The 21,508-nt window shown below is 42.9% G+C and overlaps 1 protein-coding gene across 4 annotated transcripts in view; it reads left to right on the forward strand.

Annotated features, from left to right (window-relative positions):
* Positions 1–215: 215 nt before the first annotated feature.
* The window catches only part of dclk2a (doublecortin-like kinase 2a), a 64,221-nt gene continuing 42,928 nt past the window's right edge, over positions 216–21,508 (forward strand). For all 4 annotated transcript variants that reach the window (XM_083765512.1, XM_083765514.1, XM_083765513.1 and 1 more), the window contains exons 1-2: positions 216–1,125; positions 10,464–10,795. In XM_083765512.1, coding sequence (XP_083621638.1) covers positions 720–1,125; positions 10,464–10,795 — 738 coding nt within the window. In that variant the 5' untranslated portion in view covers positions 216–719. The remainder of the gene's footprint in view (positions 1,126–10,463; positions 10,796–21,508) is intronic.

Raw genomic sequence — 21,508 nt, forward strand, 5'->3', positions numbered from 1 at the left:
AGACACTTGATCTATATAGTCAAAGAACAGAACAGGAATTCATCATAAAATGACTACACAGACTGTACAGCAGATCAATATCCAATAGCATTAGGACCCTGAGGCGAACGGAGCTCTCTCTGTCTTCTGTGCTGATTTGACAGCTCTCCATAGATTGTACGCCAGACAGTCAGACCCAGCACCGGCCTGGCCAGAGCAAGAAGGATGTGGGAAGAAGAGGCTTGCGTCTTTTGCAGCTCGGACGAAGTTTTGTTACAAATAATTGTGGCGTGAATAGGCCGCTATAGTGCATGCATCTTCACGGCAATGTCTCCCCCAAAAAACTGCCTGCCGTTTACCACATTTTCAATCGGATAATCGGCGACGTCACTTGGAATATAGGCTGCCGAGTCTTCTCCTGTTTATTGACAAGCCATTGGAAGAATCCGTAGAGTGTTTGTTTTCTCCGTCTCGACTGCAACATCATCTCTTTCCCCTCTCGTCCTCTACTTCGGAAGTGAAGGTTGTAACAACTGTTGACAGCAGGACAGTGCTTACCCGGTCCTGTATCGGCCGGATCGCTACAGCTGCTCTAATTGCATCCAGACTGTACCGATTGGAGAGACTCGCTCGCACGTGTGTCATCTGTGACTGCAGTCACTGGGATTTGGCATACTTTGAAAAAAAATATATATATTTGTATTTATTTATTTTAAATAAAGGCGGACTGGCGGACAGACATGTCATTGAGCAGAAGTATTGAATTCGAACATTTCGAGGAGCGAGAAAAGCCGCACCGGTCATCCCGGACCGGCAGCGGCTCGGGGTCCCATTCGGGCTCCAGGGGGAACGGCTTGGTGCCGAGCCCGGCGCACAGTGCGCACTGTAGCTTCTATCGTACGCGCACCCTCCAGGCTCTCACGTCGGAGAAGAAAGCCAAAAAAGTGCGGTTTTACCGAAATGGAGACAAGTACTTCAAGGGTTTGGTGTATGCTGTGTCCAGCGACCGTTTTAGGTCCATGGATGCCTTGCTCATGGAGCTCACCCGGTCTCTTTCTGATAACGTCAACCTAACACAAGGGGTCCGGTCTTTATACACGTTGGACGGAGGGAAGAAGATCACCAGTCTGGAGGAGTTGATAGGGGGTAAGGTCATTAACACATCTCTCATCCCGTGTAACCATCTATCATGAAAGGAGATCAATATACTGTTAAAATTGATTGGTTTGAACGGATCATTGGATTTGTCTGGCTGAATTATAGAGCGCGCCTTCTCCTATAACTGTTTTTTGTTCTGAATTATAGTCTAACAGGTTTGCCCCGATACAAGCTACTATAATAAAATACTACTACTCTAGAAGTCGTGAAATTTAATCCCCTAAATAAAGTCAATGGTCATAAATATCCAGGTCCTTGACAACCTTGTCTTCTCAGTTGTTTACCCAGGAGTGTTTGATAGCCCTCCAAGCAGAACCCAAATGCTACTGAAGTTTCTGACATTTGTTCGACCCAGTGCATTGGGTCCTGTTCCACGTCGTCCATGCCACCTGATTAAAACATTTACTGGCTCATGTTTACATGTTTACCGCCTCTCCGCGCTCTTTGACGATATTCTTCAGTATGAGGCTTTCTGAATATGTAAAGTATAAGTACCCATACATGCCGCTGCGAATATCTCCTGTGGCGCGGAAGCCGTTAAGTATTTTTGAGTGGTGCAAACCACTCCTACAACCAGCTTGCAATGTCCTCGTACCTGTTTGTTTGTGTGTCTGTCTGTTTGTTTGTTTGTGTGTGTGTCTGTCTGTCTGTGTGAGCATGAGTATGTGACTTAATAATAGCAGTAGGGGGCGCCAGAAACAGTGAGAGGGGTAGTGACTCTAATGAGAGAGAGTGAGAGAGAGAGAGAGAGAGAGAGAGAGAGAGAGAGGGGGGGGGGGGGGATTGCACCACTCAGTTCACACGTGTGTGATTTTTAATATATGTTTGCCCGATTTGGAAGCTTGGATTCTTCTTTTCCTTCCTTGTTTATTGACACCTCATTGTACCGCCTATCTGGCTAGCTAGTGGCGCTATAGCTATGACACAGCAGATCAGAGGCAGGGACGTAGCCTCACAAGCCAACCGCACACCGGGAGGCGGTACAATAAACGGTAAACAAACAAGAAGAAATAAAGCGACCAAATCGGTCAAACAAAGATTAAAAATACTTAACGGCTTCCGCGCCACAGGAGATATTCGCAGCTGGATGTATAGCTACTTAAAGTTACCGAATTCAGAATAACTCAAGGAAAATAATGGCGTCACATGCCGCGGGTCCTATTTTAGAGAGAATCTCCACTTCCGCATATAGGAATTTCCATACGAAAATACAGTAGTGAGCAGGGACCCAACGTAAAACTCAACAAAATATCAGAAAAGTTTTACGTAGGGTCCCGAAAGGGGCTAAGTGTTTGACAAAATGGACCCAGGCGAGTTACAGTAAGTGTACAAAAACACTAAAACCAGATGAACATCACATCAGCATGCTGATGTGTGGTGTGAACATTGTTGTTACATTATAGGAGGACGAGGACACCGTTCCATCATCCTCTCAACTCCTAACTCTAGTCCACTGACTCTGCTGCTGCTAGCCTAGGAATCATCAATTTATTATTTCATTGAACTCATTGAGCATTGAGGACTTTTGGAAAGTGACTCTGCATTAACTGTTTTGACATGCATGACCCAGTGTGGACTGGAGCTGCAGCAGCAAGAGCCTATAGCAGACAGACTGACTGCAGGACATTTTAATTGGGTCTGTGTTCCAGCACAAGTCTGCACTAATGTTTATTGATCCCTCTGTGTGTGTGTGTGTGTGTGTGTGTGTGTGTGTGTGTGTGTGTGTGTGTGTGTGTGTGTGTGTGTGTGAGAGAGAGAGAGGTACTGTATATGTAAGTGCATGTGTGTATGCCTGCAAGTGAATTAGAGTGAGTGATGATGAATGAGTAGGCCTAAATGTGAGTGTGTTGTTGCTGCTGCTGAAGTTTATAGTTTATTGATTGTTACTGTTAAAGCAGACCTTTTAGTGAGATCTCACACATGATGGGACATTAAATATGGAAGTTTCACTCTCTCTCTGTCCAATGTTGTTGTAGCGTACAGACTGAGACGTTTGTTTATACAGGAAAGTTTGATGGGAGTCTGAATTATTTGAAAGACTTTATCAAATGATCAAAAAGGAGAGGTTTGGTGTATAGGTAGGGTTCCATAGTATCATTTATTTTATTGAGCCTCGCTGATATAATTTTGCCTTTAAGAATCCGGACGAGCAGGAAAAATCTGGGTCGGGAAGTGATTGTCATCACTCACCCAACGCTGCTGAAGTGTCCTTGAGCAAGGCACTAAACCCCCAACTGCTCCAGTGGAGCTGCTTGGTGGCCAACAGTATAAGACTGTGGTTGTACTGGTCAGCTCCCAGGTTTTAATGTGTGTCTGCGATAAAAAAAAAATATATATATATGCAGAAAATTTGCAAAATAGGCTCTCTTTCTCCTCATCTCTCTCACTCTCCCTCTATCCCCCCTCTATTTCTCTATCTCACGTTGATCAAGCTCTCTCCCTACCTCTCTCCCTCCCTCCTTGACTCCTCCCCCCCCCCAAAATATACCACGCACATGGTGAAAAAGGCTCAGGCCTAAAAAAAAAAAACTTTGGTTTCCGATTGGCTGTCATTTTTGGGCTGAGTAGGTAGGGAATTTATTTTATTTTATTTTTTTATTTTATTTTTCGTGGGAAAGTTGGGTAGCAAGGAATTTATTTTATTTTATTTTATTTTTTCGTGGGAAGGATGGGTAGAGAGGATTTTTTTTAAACTTTTTTTTTTCCTACGGCAATGATGGATAGGCTTCTTTTTTAATAACTTCAATATTTGCCTGAAATACCATATTTTAAATAATGAATGGTTCAAGTACACATAACACTACGTCTACATGCCTACAGCTAAACATTTGAAAACTTTGAATAGAATGTCCACACACTGGTTGAATACTTAATACGCATGTTTCATGATAAATTATTTTTATGTGATGTATTCCCATGCTTTTTGTTCTTGCTTAATGTAAATCGCTCTGGATTAAGAGCGTCTGATAAATGCCTAAATTGTAAATTGTACTGTCTTACAGTAACTAGAAGGCTCTGACAGTAATGAAATGCACAGTCACGTCAAACTGCTGCCCCTCCTCCTGCCTGCAACTCAGTTCATTTGAACTGTGGAATCATGGCAGGTCTAAGACTACATTTGCAAGCCCCCTATTTTATTTAGTTGCGCCTGTGTTTTGGGGTGGCATGAATCTTTCATGCTTGTAAACATTGTGAAATCACGTGTACTTCATTTATTGGCCATCCAGTTTTAGGTAACGGTGGTGTCAGCAACAACCCACCTAACGTAAAACAACCTCTGCTTTCCAGCTCATGTGTTGACATAAAAAGTTAGAACGTGTTGCTGGCATCAACATAGCTATAGTGCTAGTTATTAAAAGACAAAAACATAGCTAACGTTAGCCCCATATATGATATGTGCCCTCTCCTCTCCCTACGCCCATTCATGTTTTGACATAAAAAGTTAGAACGTGTTGCTGGCATCAACATAGCTATAGTGCTAGTTATTAAAAGACAAAAACATAGCTAACGTTAGCCCCATATGTGCCCTCTCCTCTCCCTACGCTCATTCTGTAGCTCCGAGCACATATATGGGGCTAAGCTAACGTTAGCTAACGTTCTGACGGGGTAGAAGCATGAGCCGAATGGGTTTCCTCCTCCTCGCATCTCAGGGCTATAGATACCGAAAGTCAAACATGCCCAGCACGCACCCAGCCTGGGCGCCTAGAGGCTCCAGGGTGGGGGGGGAGAGTATGTCGGCTGAGATGATAGTCCATTTATCCGCTCGGTCGTGTCTCCCTTCTGCGGACTTAAACCGACACCGGCACGGTTTCACCTCCTTAATTATGTCTTCAAATGTTTTTGTACTCAATCGTATGATCTGTGGCGGTGCTTTGCACGGGCAGTGGACAGCCACAGACACCGTGCACAGGTCCATGCTGTATGTTGTCACTGTTGTGTTGTGCGTCTCCTCGCGATGACGCATTCCAAAACATTTGCGCACGTGATATTTTAGACGAAAGAAAACTTTATTTTGACTTTGCGCGTCCCAATGGTCTCATCAAAGATAATTTTAATTTTAATAAAGACCTTTTGGGTCTTAATCGGTCGCATTCTGAGCTTCTTTTTTTTTCTTTTTTTTTTTTCCACCAAATGCCAATAAAATAATATGAGTCGCGCATATTTAATAGAGTCGGTCGGCAACCGGAAACCAAAGTTTTTTTTTATTAGGCCTCAGCAAGTAACGCCTCAACTACCTCTATCACATGACCTGAAGAAATTCAGGGTGAGCCCCCACATCCTCAGCTTCAGCACCACTGATGACGCTCCTGAAGAACGGCATCATCACCTGGTATGGGGGGAACTGCACAACCCAGAGGGAGCTTGATCGGAGGGAGAGAAAAAGGAGGGGAAAAGGAAGATGGGGAGAGAGCCTATTTTACAGATACATTAACTCGGTTCAATGCTTGGCCACACATTGTCCGCACAATTTACCATATCATTGCCAGACAATCTGATATGTTTATTGCTTGTACTACATATTGTAACATAATAAAAAACAAAGTGTCAACCACACTGACACACAAATTCCATTGCAGACACAGTAACAACCCCTGTCTGATACTTTCAGCTCCAGGCGTGATCTGAGAGTGCCAAAAGGCAGCTAGCAACATCCAATCCATCCAATAAGAGTGGTTTAAACTTTGAACTGACAAATACTGTCGAGCCCCATGCTCTTTACTGGTGGCGCTACGATTTTGTTAATAATTATTACATTATTACTGTTGGTGCTAAAAGTGGGGGGGCATATTGTATATTCATAATCATATTATGAATTTCATATCAAACAACAGCACCTAGGCTTTTAACTTAGTGTCTGGATATTCAATTATACATACACTAATACTATCAGTATCATTTTGTCCTAAAGGGTGATGCTAGATGGAAGGTCACCAAAATAACCATCCTTCGTGGTGCATATCAAATTACATTTCAATCAGCAAGTAGGTTTAGAGATATCTGTGTGGAAACAAGTGTTGCACCGACCGACTCGGATTGCCATTGTTTTATTCCTGCCGCTAGCGGGACTGACACAGGGTTATGGAAAGGCCTGGGATCTACTGGCTTCTTATTGCAGTCATACATACTGGGCACAACTTGAGGCTGCTGCTCTATGCTGTAGTCATTTTCTGTGCCCCATCTCCAGAGGGACTCGGTGGAAAGATTTAGGCCAGGCAGTGGCCTGATGAGAGCCGCATAGCACCACTTGTTTTGGCAAATAGAGCAGTGAGGATGTTTTGGTGCATTGAAACTGCTAGGCTGCTGCCTGCTCCACTTGGGATGAGTTGGCACTTGGCAGAAACATAATTATTCCGGCAACGGAAATCAGTTCAGAGTTCAAGTGTGAAGGGGCGACGATGGCCTAGTGGTTAAGGCACATACAGATACATACTGCATGGCTCTACTGCAGCCTGACAGCGAGTCGTGGGTTTGATTCCCGCTCCGAAGCCTGAGCCATTTGCTGTGTGAGTGTGTGTCACTCCCCGGATCTCTGTCATGTTTCCGGTACTATATATATATATATATATACAGTATATTGTCCTTGCTGAGTTAAACTGAGCCCAATCTCATAATCTGGTGCTGACCATTCGTGTGTCTCTGCGCCTGCACTCTTGACTTGCTTGCCAATGAATGACATATAGGACTGTTAGCAAATGTCAAGTACTATGACATCATATTGATGTCATCAGGGATCTCCGTATCATGAAAGCATTGGAGGCCAATCAGTACTATGCCTAGGGTTGTCCAGATCCGATCACATGATTGGAAATCAGGGGCGGATTATGTCATTTTCAAATGATCGAAATCGGATCGGAAAGCAAAAAAACATGATTGGGACATCACTAGTATCAATATTATGTCCATATCATAGGATATTGTCTGTTGTTTTGGATATTGTACTATTGTGATAAGTGTTTTATAAAAATATAAATATCGGATCGGGATAAATCAGTTTACCAGTTCTGGACAACCACTGGTCCTCTGTGATACACATGCCAAGTTTGAATTCAATATTGGTCAGGCAGACTTTGAGTTATGCACAAGACATGCTGATTTCCCACAAATATGGAGGAATATTTTTAGTGACATCACTCAGTGTGTGGTCTCGATAAAGTCCAGTCTGTTTCTTGCCTGTTTCTATAGGCCCATAATTCCAATAAAAACACTATAGGCTTTAACTGGCTAATAGGCTATACTGGCTTTCTATGCAATGGTTGCAAGTTCAAGGCTTTTATTCTCACATTAACTTGCAATTCAGCTGTTGCAACATTGCAGGGAGTGAAATTATTGTACATTCTATAAAGGGGTTTTAAGGATTAGCTACTGATAAGGTTCTTTATTCAAATTAACATAACATGCATAATACATTTTAAGTTGAGCTGTACGATTACACGTGTCTTTGTTTACACAACCATCTCTTGTCAAGAGAGAGGACATTTATACACAGCTCAACGGTCAGTTGAGAGGGAGGGAGAGACACACACACACACACACACACACACACACACACACACACACCCCAGCTGGCAACATAGCATGCCATCAAGATCAGTTTAACCACTTAAAATACATCTGCTTTTTGAAAATAGCCAAGCAGATTTGGCAACACTGCCATTCACAAGACGAGGGAGAGCTACCCTTTACAAGAGGGAATTTTGGACTGCATTGTTTTTCTGACATTTTTTGTCAGTTTGGAAACCTGACCTTTCCAAAGAGAACTTTGGGCGTTGGGAACACTTATAGTACTATCCACTATCCAGCCATGAGACTGCTGGAGCCTTTTGTGTTGTGTTGTGTCTATCGAGCACACATGATTCACATGTGAGGCTCTATGGCTGAATAGGATTCCAAGTTAAACTTGGAATGACTGCGCTTGTAAAACTGAACAGTGAACATGGAAAGAGATTCAGGAGATGCGGTTCTGGGTCTCAGACACAGCTTCAGTTCATCATTCAGTTGAAAACATCTGTTGTCCAGAGTTTATTTTTATCGTGAATTTATTATCGTTATTTGGATATTGGGTGGGATTGAATTGAACACATTTGGTATCATGTGATCCTTTTTGTCCCAATAGTTATTCAGTAATGTTATGAATATTGAGCTGCAAAAGCGAAAATCAACCAACACCACCGTTAGATCGCTACTATAAAATAAACCTGTTTATCGGAAAATGCAAAGAGCTTACTTCTTTCCCTATTTACCTTTTTCTCTATTCAACTTTGTGTGTGTGCACTGTGCACGTGTGCGTGCGTCACCAATGACTGGTCAAGTTAATGTTCCAGTGCTGTGAGCAGCTGTGGTCTTTCTAAATGACCTTGTTAAAGGCGTGCTCAGCTATGTTGCAGATGAGGACAGTTGAGCTTGCTCAGGGCCAGGGTCCTCTAAGGGGTGGAGCTGGGGGGAAGTTGCACCTGAGACCCCCAAGTCCTCCAGGGAGTAGACGTGTCACCAGTGCCCCATGTGAGCAGACCCTCACTTATGTCATATTGTCATTGTCCCTGAATTGATAACAGTCCCAGTTCCCATTTTGTCACAGTTTCTCTGCCATAAGGTCCCCCCAGCTGTGTCCTAGCCTGTTAATTAGCCTTTGGTTAATTGCAATAGCTTAAAAAAGCTATGTATCATGGGACACGTCTCATAGGGGTGTCTGTCTCTCAGTTCATTTTGTCTTGACACACATCCGATGAGGTAAGATTGATTATGTCATGTTACCATTGGTTAAGTTAACTTTGTTGTTTGTACTCATTGTACTGTATATATTTATTTTATTTTTTTGTTTAATCTTAACAGTGTTTTTCAGGCAAGGAAACCTATTATATCTGCTATGCTCATTTCCTTAGCACCTGCTACTAGTGCTACACAAATGTCTCTGCCGGTTAGATCATTTTCACATATTCTTTCTGTCACATGGTTTGTGCTATCATTACAGCCAAGACCTTTTGGTGAGGAACATGGTGACCTTTGTGTTGTAGCCTCACTAGCCTGCGTGTGCATTGCTTTATGTCACTTCACTGGAAGGCATTCAGTGTTTGCTTGAACAGAAAGAAGGTATTGTAAGGATCTCATTAGGAATGATCTGATTCTGAGAGAGATCAGTTGCTCTTGCCCTCTGGCAGACTGCTTTGATAATGTGTGATATAGTTAGAAGTGAAAGAGAAAGCCTCTCTCTGTCCCTGTCTCTCCCTCTTTCCCATTCTTTCTCCGCAACGAAGAAATGGTGAAACAAAAAAACATATTTGTCAAGACTTCCCTAGCTTCCCAGTTGTTGTGGAAACTCCCTTGTAGTCGTCACATGAAGGGAAGCACTTGCTGGCTAACTAGAACAATGGAATGCTGGGTACGGAAAAATAATAAGCAAAACATCTTTGATTTGGACAGAGGCCAACACAGCAGCTCGAGTTAAGAGAAAGGAATATGTTATACAGGCCTTGCCTCTCGGTGTGCCGTCTGGCTTCACTGGAATTTTAACTCGTAGTTATCCAGTGTACATTGGGTTTCTGTCATATTGTTCATTGTTTAGCCCTACTAGCAGTGGGGCTCTATTCTAAGGATGGCAGTGTCAGTCTGACACTTGTGTCTCAAACAACATCTGTACACATAATATTCCATGGCTGTATCCCCATAGAACTTGCTCTGTACCTTCATGCTTCACATGGACAATCAGTGGTTGTGCAACACCGATGCCCACGCAACATAACATTGTCGGCTGTAGGGGAGTAGAAGTCATTAACGGAGTCATTAACGCCATGCTGTTCAACTTGGAAAGACTTCCTGGAAGGATGCACTCATGTTTGCCACAGAGATGCCTTCAAATCATCACTCCTGAGTCCTTGCTGCTACTTGTCAAACAGGCATGATAAGAGACCTGACATGACAGCCAAAATGGTGGGCTGAGTTGAACTTCCAGTTCGACTGAGGATAGAGGAGCAAGGACATACTGTATCAGGCAAAAGGATCTAGCTATTGACTTTTCCTCTACCTCCACGCTTTGCTCCAAATGTCTGCACAGCCTCTAGGGCTTGCTAGTGGACCTTTTACACTCCATATTTTGTGTGTGTGTGTGTGTGTGTGTGTGTAACATAGAAGTAATCCCACTGTCTTCACTTACAATAAATTCACTTACATTTATTGATGAACTATATTTCGATCAATTGACCTTTATCAGGTATCGGATAGAAATTTACGTTGGCTGTTCCCCCTTTACACGCCTGTCCTTATGAGTGTCTTATGAGTTGATAACTTTGACTTGCGAGTGCTTCATGTGGTGACCGTTGTTTCTCCTCCAGGTGAGAGCTATGTCTGTGCCTCCAATGAGCCTTTCCGTCGAGTGGACTACACCAAGAATGTCAACCCCAACTGGGCAGTAGGCAGCAAGACGGGCGCGTCACGCTCCCTGACGTCCCTGAGCACGTTGAAGAGCGAGCAGCTGCTGCGCGACTTCATCAAACCCAAGCTGGTGACAGTCATCCGCAGTGGCGTGAAGCCTCGCAAAGCGGTGCGCATCCTCCTCAACAAGAAGACGGCCCACTCCTTCGATCAGGTGCTCACTGACATTACCGACGCCATCAAGCTTGACTCTGGGGCCGTGAAGAGGCTGTATACCCTGGAGGGTAGACAGGTATGGCTTGTTTGAGAAACATTTAAGATCTGAAGGGACTTCTTTAAGCAGCATTTTTATCTTCTCCATATTGTGTTTTGAATTTTGATGCGTGGATGGATGCTGCTTTTAATATCATTTAAATTAGAAGCTAACATTTGGGTTGTTACAGCTATTCTGCTTAAAGCTATGAGGCTGTTTACACCACTGTTCCCTCCAAAAGAAACAGCAGATCTTGCTATTTGGATCCTTAATTAATATGCATTTTCAAAGCCAAACTACAGGGTTGCATAAGGCCATGTAGCGATGATTCACCGGCTATTTGAAGTTATTTACAGTAAATTAAACACACTGATAGCACTGGTTCATCTCCAACACTGTAAGAGATGAGTGTAAAAAAGAACAGGCACACATATACCAGATGGGATATGTGCTAGGCTAACACTTTCCAGCCACATGCCTTATTATCACTAAGAAGCTCTATCATCTTATCTATACAGGGTTCAGCTGTGCCAGCGCTTTAGGTAATAACTCTCTACTTAATCATCCAAACATAATTATATGCTACAATTATTTCAACCAGCCATGAATGAATACTCTGTAAGTCCCTTTGACCATATCCATGACGTGATCCATCCCTATCTGACCCAGCCCTATTCAGCCCGCATGCATGTCTCTCCAAGCTTCAGTTCTATTCATCTGGGACACATAACATTGTAATTTAATGCTCACATTTGGATTTCTCATCTATGGCTCCCCTGGTGTTATGAGATGAGGTGATTTTGAGCACATGGTCCCCTTCCTCTTGCAGTTCTATAGTCTGATGTTAATGTTGGCCGCCAGCCCTGTATTCATATATCACAGGTTGAAGATGGCCTTGTGAGCACCAGTGCTTCTTTTCCGTTGGTTATTGGGGCAGGAATAGTTCACACGGCAAGGAGAGGATTCTACCTATATTCAAATTAGGGATAGCTGTTTGTAAAACTATTTTACACATTTATAGTTGGTTATGGTGAATTAACTGTGATGTTCTTCTGTCTGTGCGAAGAAGCATTGTTGGTAGACATGGGTCATGGGTGTACTAATATTTTAACACTTTGTTGTTGTCTTGCATGGAGTTATATCAAGGATACGAGACAGCATAGGGAAGACTCAGGGATGGAAGGCTGGCCGGATTCAATCCTAAATTGGCAGGTGTACGTGTGGTTCCAGAGCCCATCAATATGCCAGATTGGGCATCAAAAGCAGGGGTATCTACTTTCTTTTATTTTCAAGATGAGCAGTGCGAGCAGGATATCTTTTTCAGCATTAAAGGAGGCATTAGGGTTTTATTCTGTCATATATTTTGACTGAGAAACTCTCAGGATTGGAACCAGTCATACTTTTGTCAAACGGGGTACATTCACAACTGTGGGTATTAAAAAAAATGAGAATTAAGAATCTGGGCACTAGAACACAGGGCAATAGGTTTGGGGGTTGAAACACAGGCCTCTGTGTCTCACTGTATGCATCCTCCTTGACATGGTAAGCCCTCAGGGTAACAGACGGTGGCCATAAACGCCTTTCAGGACACAATATGCAGGCACACAGAGCTGTGCTGAAACTATAATAAGGGGAGGTGAGAAGGATGAATAACCCCCACACACACACCTCTTGTCCCTAAAATCCAATAGAGATGACTGTGCAGTGCAAACCACTATAACCAGCACAGGCCATAGAAATGAGTCATGAGAATAACAACCATATCTCCTCTAAGCAGCAGAAGCCATTGTGTTTGAGACCAGTGTAGAAATTGTTCTCGTCTTGTGGTGCTTTCATAAAGCTTGTAGCTGATTATACGATTGGTTGAAACAGCCGTGCTTCAAACCAGTATCATGGAACACCTAATTAAAACAAAGAATTCAGCCATGTTGTTCTCCCAGAGCGCAGCAGACTTGGTGGCTAGGCTAGCTAGTTTCTTGAGACATTTGTGGTCGTAGTGGCTTAATCTGTCATTAAAAATTATGATTTATTTTGCGACTATCTTAGTTTTAAGGGTAACTGTTGTATAATCGTAATATTACACGAGAGGGTGTGTGTTACTGTCATTAATGTCACTTCTGCAATGTTTACAGAACTCTCCTTCGGCTCGTAGCAACGCAGGCGTGCCATTATTACACCCTCTCGTGTAATATTGCTTAATTAACCACTTTCAACATGGTGTTCCTATTTTGTGCACGTCATTGTAGGTGGACAGAATTTAGAGCTTTTGGACACATACTGTGCCATCATTGAAAATGCACTTTTCTCTCTGTCTTGGCCTCCCAACCACATTGAAATGTTCTTTTCCCTTTGCCCTATGGATTAGTATGGATCTGAGCTGAACTTTTGAAAATGGCCATCACCTTTCAGTAACGTTTCTCTTATGAAGGGGTCAATTTGATGACCTTTATACATAAGTATAATATAAGTATATAATATCATGTGTTTTTTTTGTCTATTCTACACCTTGTATTTGAGACTGAAATATGATTTGTAGCTTTGTAACGGTTGACAGCTCAGCTGGTTGGGGAAATTTGTAACTGCAGCACTGCACCAAAATGTCTGACGGCACAATGATAGAAAACAAGTGTTTTACAATATTTATGTATCGATTGAGGCGTGGGGAAAAAGTCTGCTGAATGCATTCTCCAGATGGCAAGTGATTTGAGATGTTGACAGTGTGTACAGTCACATCAGGTGAGTGTGTTTAAAAAATGTGTGAGTGTAAAATTACAGGGCTCACATCACAGCTGTGCATCGATTCGAAATGGATATAAGCAACACACTTCTATTACGGATTCAGCCCCACACCCATGGCAAAAAGACCCCCTACAGTACTCTCCCTTGAAGGTATTTTTCAAGGAATTCTAGCTTTGATGATACAATGGAGAGAGGGATAATGAATTGCTTAGCAGATGTGTTAAAATCCTTAACATTCGGTCATCTGTTTACACCACGTACGTGAACGATGCAATTTTAAGAGTGGACATTGTGGGCTAGCTACGTAGCTAGCTACCTTACAGCTGTTTATTCCATCATGTGTATTATCTGATAGTTTGTTTCCCAGGGCAACAGATCTCAGGTTCACTGTAGGTGTGTGAATGTCACAAGTATCCAAATATACAAATACTAAAATAAGTTGCTCGAAACTGTTTCTTAAGTACAGTACTCACGTAAATGTACTTAGTTACTCTCCACCACTGCATATAACATTTTACAAGTAACGTATTAGTAACCTTGGTGGCCCAACTGGAGAAATCTACCATGTGGTTCAGTTGTACCATCTGCCACTCGTAGTACACTGCTCTTACACTGCAGGCAGCTCTGTGTCATTGTTTACAGCCTGCCTGCCCTGAAGCGTCAATATATTGAAGCTATTGTTGTATAGTTACTCAGTAGCCACCAAACATGTCCTTTAGGTCATTTATATCAGCCAACACACACAACTGGCCATTCTGTTAGGAATGTGTATTGGGTAGAATCTGGTGATGCGACACAATGATTTTGTTCAATCTGAGCAAAGGAATTAACTTTTGCCTGTATCAGGTAAAATAAAAATAAAAATAACGTATGGTGTATCAATATTTTCTTTAACACTTTCTTACCAGCCAACCCGTGTCTTCTGAAACACAGTGGAGGGTGGTGGGAAGTCTTTTTTTTTTTTCTTTTTTTTTTTAGATATTTTTTTTTTGCGGCTTACGCCTTTTATTGATTTTTGAAGGGACAGACAGTAGGCTGACAGGAAACGGGAGAGAGATGGGGGGATGACATGCAGTAAAGGCCGTGTCGGGTCCGGGAGTCGAACCCGCGGCACACTGCGACTGGATTACCAGTCCGGTGCCCAGACCGTTACGCTACGGCCTGGGCCGTGGTGGGAAGTCTTAATTTATGATGAAATGTGAAAGAAAGAAAAGAGGAAGCTTGAGGAAGCATATGGCAGATGGAGAGAGTGAGTGAGCGGGAATGCAGTCCCCCCACTCCCCCTGCAATGTTTCAGGGTTCATTTGAACCAAGCAACTAAAGCGAAAAGCTGAGAGACAATCAAAGAGGGAAGTTCCCTTCCCTTCCCCTCCTTTCCCTCCTCTTCCTCCAGTGAGGGTTTCCTTTCCCCCAAGCAAATACTTTGCAGCTGGAACTCGGCTGACTGTGTAGTTGTGTAGGAATGTGGCGAAATCATCAAAACGGGATTTTTATTACATCTCCATGGGGGATGGGGTAATGGGGTATACATCTCCAGGGGTGAATCCAAAATGAGGGATCCAGGGCTTGTCTGGGAGAAGTGTCTACCCTCTTAATTTCACAGGGAACCAGCCCGCACGTACCCCACAGATGTTCTGAGCTTCCTCCACCCCATAACCCCCTTTGTGGCTCTCCACTCTTTATCTTCCTGCAACTTGCAAGTTACCCTCCAGCTTACGCGTATGCTAATTCACATAATGATTGTGGTTATCCCCTGTAGAATAGCTAGCCCATTCTGACCTGAGATCAGATTCTAAAAATGTCTATTACATCCTGACAGTTTCATTATTAACCCATTCTGACCTGAGATCAGATTCTAAAAGTGTCTTAGATTTTTCAAAAATAGCAGACCTACAAGCTCGTATCGCGCCACTCGGTGGCGCGATATGAGCTTGTAGATCTGCTATTTTTAAATAGCTAAAGCATAACATGATGCCGACACCAAAATGGGTGCCCGGTCAGAATGGGCTAGATGGCACAAAGACGTTTTTTCTCATGTGTGATACATGGGTGATTACATCAATTATTGTTCAGAGTGAAGTCCTTCTAAAGAGATGATAGACTGTGTGGTCAGGAATTATGGTCAATATGGCATTTTCAGAAAATGGGCCTCATACAACTGGGCTGGGCGATATGTGCTTAGAGAAACTATCAATATGATGCTATTGTCTGGCTTTTAGGTTATTGGAATATCATGATGGCTTGTTAATTTCTATGGTATTCCTCCGCTGTACATGAGCGAAATGAAAACGAATGCTTTTACCGGTTTGGCCAGCATACCGGTATCCAATTATAATCTCTACAGTTTCTTATGTATCTTCTGAAAGTACCAATACTCTTCCACAAAATATTGTCAGATTATCAAGATATTCTGGCAACAATATCATGATACTTTACTTCGCCCGGCCTGACACTGCAATATACTGTAATCCTGAATGCAGCATTATGGGTAATTCATCTGAGAGAAATGCCAAATCTCAAATCTACTCTGGGATCCCCAGCCCAGAGTCTAGTGTTTCAGTTTCACACTATAGCACACAATTTTGAGTACACTTTAATATCGACCATTAATGGTTCACCCTTTTTAGAAAGGAGAGTAAATGCTTCAAAATGCTTCTGTCATCTCATTGAGCGAAAGATCAAGAAGATTTAATTGTGGGCACCTCTTTCTTCCAAAATATGAGTATATATATTTTTTGCATCGATAAAGACGGCAGGCGTTGTTGAGTTACTTGTAGTTTCCTGGTTGCTCCCATTCTCTTCTAAAATATACTTAAGATTCTTCCTGTCAAAAGTTAAAGCTGCATCTGTGTTATAGACCAGCATTGTATTATGAAATGCTTGGCCCGCCTCAACCATCATGGCTTTTAGAGAAAATCAATAGCTCCTGTTTAAAAGGCAGATCAATCCTGGAGGTTAATGTTGAAATGTGTATGAGGGAAGGGCGCACATCAGCGACACGTCCTTGTTTTCAACAGAGATAATTGCAGGTTATAGCCATGTCTAAATTACTGTTCCAATCAGCATGGAGCAAAATGAGGCATCTGCTAAGTGCAATGTATTGATTTCATCACAAGTAAAGAGGTATTGTTGATTTTCTCAAAGTGAAAACTGAAGTTCTTCATTATGGGAAATTATACACCGGAAAACTCATTCCCTTTTGTAGCAGTTGTAAGTGATCAACTGAGGAAACTATTTCACTGCTCACCACCTGCCAGTGTGCTACAGAAACAGACACAGACTCTGGTGTGGCTGTTCCTGCCATGAGATCTAATTCCATATATTCAGTAGAGATGAGTGTGTTCAATCTAGCCTCGCATAACTCTCTCCTTGGCTTCAACAGTCTCCCAATTTGATTAGTGTCTAAACTACCCAACATTTGGAGGCCAGAGGTGACCGGATGTCCATCCTCTTCTCTTCATGATGATTAATGGAAGCTTATAGGAATTGGAAATGCGATTCTTTCACTAAGCTTTGAAAGAATATTTTGTTCGAATCACCATCTGATTTTAACCCATTCTGACCGGGCACCCATTTTGGTGTCGGCATCATGTTATGCTTTAGCTATTGAAAAATAGCAGATCTACAAGCTCATATCGCGCCACCGAGTGGCGCGATACGAGCTTGTAGGTCTGCTATTTTTGAATAATCGAAGAACGACTGACATTTTTAGAATCTGATCTCAGGTCAGAATGGGTTAATCAGACCAGTGTGTGTCCAGTGGAAACCTCGTATGAATCTGATCTCAAGTCAGAATGGGTTAATGACTGTACATCCGATATACCGTAATTTCCGGACTATAAAGCGCACCTGAATATAAGCTGCACCAGTTAAATTTAGGGAAAAAAATAAATGTGTACATATACAAGCCGCACTGGACTATAATCCGCAGGTGACCATAGAGATAGATTTAGAAGGTCCCCTAGTGGCCGTTAGCTGTAAAAAATCCATAGCTTAGGCGCACCATTGTAGGCCGCAGGGTTCAAAGCATGGGACAAAAGTAGCGGCTTATAGTCCGGAAATTACGGTACATCAGTGATAGCTTGTGACACCTACTTTTGTCAATCGCTGAATTGTGGATTTATGATTTGTTTATCACATAATAGCTTCATCAGGCACGGTGGCACAGTGGCACGGTGGCACACGGTGGCACAGTTGGTAGTGCTGTCGCCTCACAGCTAGAAGGTCCTGGGTTCGATTCCCGCTCGGGGCGCTGTGGGTGCTGGCGGCGTGTTTCCTCCTCCGCGTCATCAGTGCCCATACCCGAAGGTGGGGTTGGCGAAAGGGCCTTTCTGTGTGGAGTTTGCATGTTCTCCCCGTGTCCCCTAGGGTAGGTACCCTCACAAAAACATGCAGTAATCCTGGTCTCTAAACTGCCTCCCCCTGGCCAGCCGGGACGCCTGATGGAGGGGAAAGGAACTGGTTGGAATAACGTGTTCCTTCCACGCGCTACGTCCAACCAGGGAAACTCCCCCCTGTCAGGTGTAAAGGAGCAACTTGGACACTCAAGCATGAAGGAAGCTTCAAGAGTTAAGTCCCTTGCTCTCCCTAGGTTGGCGGAGGGTGTGTAGAGCCCAGGATCACATCACAGGATGATTGACACAGGGGTGAAAAATGGGTTACAAAATCGTGGGACAAAAAATATAATTCTTTTACATAATAGCTTCATCAACAGAAACATGTTCAAGATGTTCTAATGCAACACGTTCACCTATCCTCCTACCTGACTCCATCAGTCTGGTGAAAGAGCAGATGAGGTAACTCTTCCAGTCCAGACGTGTCTCGCTAATCTGACTTGATGTAACAGTCTATATAGAGGCTTAAAAATTGTCTAAACTAAGCCAGACAAAACTGTTCACTTTTAGACCAGTTATAACCCGGGCTATCTAGGCTTAGTTGTTCTAACAGCACGTGTCTCTCTCTCAGACACACACACACACACGCACGCACACACGCACGCACGCACGCACGCACGCACGCACGCACGCACGCATGCACGCACACACACAAAAAAGCAGCCTGCCATCTGCTTCTACACAATCAGATCATAGGTCCCCACTGCCACTCTGTCTGCAGCACTGCCACCCCCTCTTTCTCTGTCACACACACACACACACACACACACACACACACACACACACACACACACACACACACACACACACAGCCCTCTCCTCTAGTTAGGGCCTGGCCAGTGTGGCCTTCACCGGATAATTAGACCTACAGTATAAGATGGAAGTGCAGCTGTCAGGTGTGTGTGTGTGCGTGTGTGCGCCTATGCAACTACGTGCGTGAGTGAGTGACTGACTGCGTAAATACAATACACCACTCAGTGCACTTCTCCCTGTTCAGTGGGCCAGCTCCTTCCTCCGAATGAATGTTAATTGAACTTCTCAGTTATCAGCGCCAACAGAGTCAGCTGCCGCCTTTCAGAGACACAAAAACAAATTGAAACTCTGTTTAACATCTCAAAGCTGACCGGGCCCGGGGGGAATCCCATTTCCATATTTATTTATCAGAATTCGGTTCAGAGGACAGTTAAGTGGTCCAGGCTCTTCGAGTTTGATCATTTTGATAAGCAGGAGATTAGGCAGAGGGCGATGAAGAGGCAAAGGGCCTATTCATGCGGCTTAAGGGGAAAGTGTGGTACTCAGCCAGTTTCATGCTGACACCCCATTTTTGCAGTGACCATGCAGACATGGTATCTCACAAACCACTGCTTAATATACTGTACACTGACCGTGTACTGCCTAATAAGTACTCCTCTTACTGAATCCTCACCATTAGAGCAGGGAAACCAATAAGTATTATTTGACTTGACATTGGATCTGAGAGACATTTTGATATATATCTTGATTTATGATCTGTTTTTTTCTGTTGTAGCGATATCAAATCAGCAGCTACCGGCCCAAATAATTAATTACTCTGACTTGAGATGAAAAGTAGCCAAAAGGCCTAATACTGTCACATTCACTAGAGCTGGGCGACATGACTAGACGGGGACATAACAGTCACGTCTGTGTAATTTATATATATGTATATATATGTATATATATGTATATGTGTATATATTATATATATATATATATATATATATATATATATATATATATATATATAATTATACTGGTTAATCAGACTAATCGATTTAGATTAGGGAATGATTTTGAAAAAATCGAGTTGATTTGTTGATAAGAAATTAAAAATAAATTATATTTTTAAAAACTGCTTCTCGATTATAAAAAGGTCACATTACTATTAGTCACTCCAGCCCTGCATGTCCTCTCTCATTGAAAACGCAGACCTCCTCTTTGGCCTTTCTGCTGAAATAACAATACAATGGAACTGATTATTTAGCATGTTTACATTTCTTTTCTTTTCCTGGAGCGTTAACAGTAGTAAATGAGAGGAGAGTATCTAATGGGGAAGAAAGGAGAGAAATAAGAAGGTGGATGATGGAGAGAGAGAGAGAGTCTTTGGCTGGGTTCCCTACCCCCAGCCTGGTCAGCCAGACTCTCACAGTCATTCTCCTCCTGCCCCCTTCTCCTCCCCTTTAATATTCCCGCTGTGCAGAGCAGCTGACAGCCCCCTCTGCTCTGACATGTTTACACAGAGAAAACCTGATTTCACACAGCCAAGGCAATGTCCAGGCAATTGTATGTACAATGTGCTTTTTCTGAAAACATGTTTGACACATAACGGACAGGAATACAGTGTGCGTGCGTGCATGTGTGGGGTGGAGGTTATTGTGTATATTTATGAATGTCTGTGTGAGTCTGCATCCTGGGGAATGTTAACTTTTTAAATGTCCAATTTAATAGCTGCAGGGAGATGTGTAATGTAACCTTTGAATTGGGCTTGTTGACTTCGGGGGACAGGGAGGGGATGTAGATGGGGACCATATCAAGCTAACATGGCCAGAAAGATCACATCAAATGTGTGCCCATCTCTCTCATTCGGGGGAAATGTACATTATAGGCAGGTAATGGACAACGATTGCATAGTCCATGTAGTTGACGGCATCAGCAATTATGCAGCCGATCCCAATTTGTCATTATGGACAAAGAATAAAAATGGAAATGCTGATCTACGGGCTCACAGTGCATCGCAACATGGTATATTGTGAGCTTGTAGATTGGCTATTCTTGGTTTTTCTATTTTTAAGTACTGTAGGCCGGGAGAGGCTTATTGTCAGTATCAGCCGATAACATTGGAGTCTGTCCCTGTTACAATGCGCTAGACCCCTGGGATATGGATTTACCACACGTCTTGCCGCAACCAAGACGTGCTACTTATACGCTGAGTTGGCGGTGCCTGGGATCAAACCAATGACCTTGTGATCTAAAGGCGAGAGCTCTACCGGCTGACCTACCCAGAAAAACTTTAATCAAATAGCAGTCAAATAATGTCAATTGGAGGTTAGTTAGTACTCTCTAAAATAGGGATCAATATCGGACCCATAAATCGTCAGACTCTAGTGGGTAATGGTGTTCGCTGACTGCAGACCGGTTTAATTTGTCAGCAGCTTGAGTGTGATTTTGTTGGTCTTTTTTGCAATACTGTATAAGTGTATATGTAGCTATGCAGACATTCAATAGACAGATTCACAGTCACCCGTCATTGTGATAGTATGTGCTGAAACCTCACAAGCATGTAGGAGTTGCAAGAATGAAGGTATAGCAACTTCTCACGTTGGGCACACAGAACGACATTTATTACACTGACACTACACTTACACTGACACTAACACAATAAAAACACACCCCAAAACCCCTTAAAGAAACCATGCCCCAAGAGAGTCACTGGTCTTTTTCTTTTGTTTAGACCAAACTAGGATACTAAAATCTACTTCCCAATACAGTATACTTTACTATTATATACATACATTAATCAACTGTACCAATGTAATGGTACAGAAACTATTTGTATAATTTTGAAAGAACTTTATTACCACAAGAAGAGTTCTTGATTTTG

This window comes from Protomyctophum parallelum, assembly GCF_964188405.1.
Source record: "Protomyctophum parallelum genome assembly, chromosome: 5".
Lineage (NCBI taxonomy): Eukaryota > Metazoa > Chordata > Actinopteri > Myctophiformes > Myctophidae > Protomyctophum > Protomyctophum parallelum.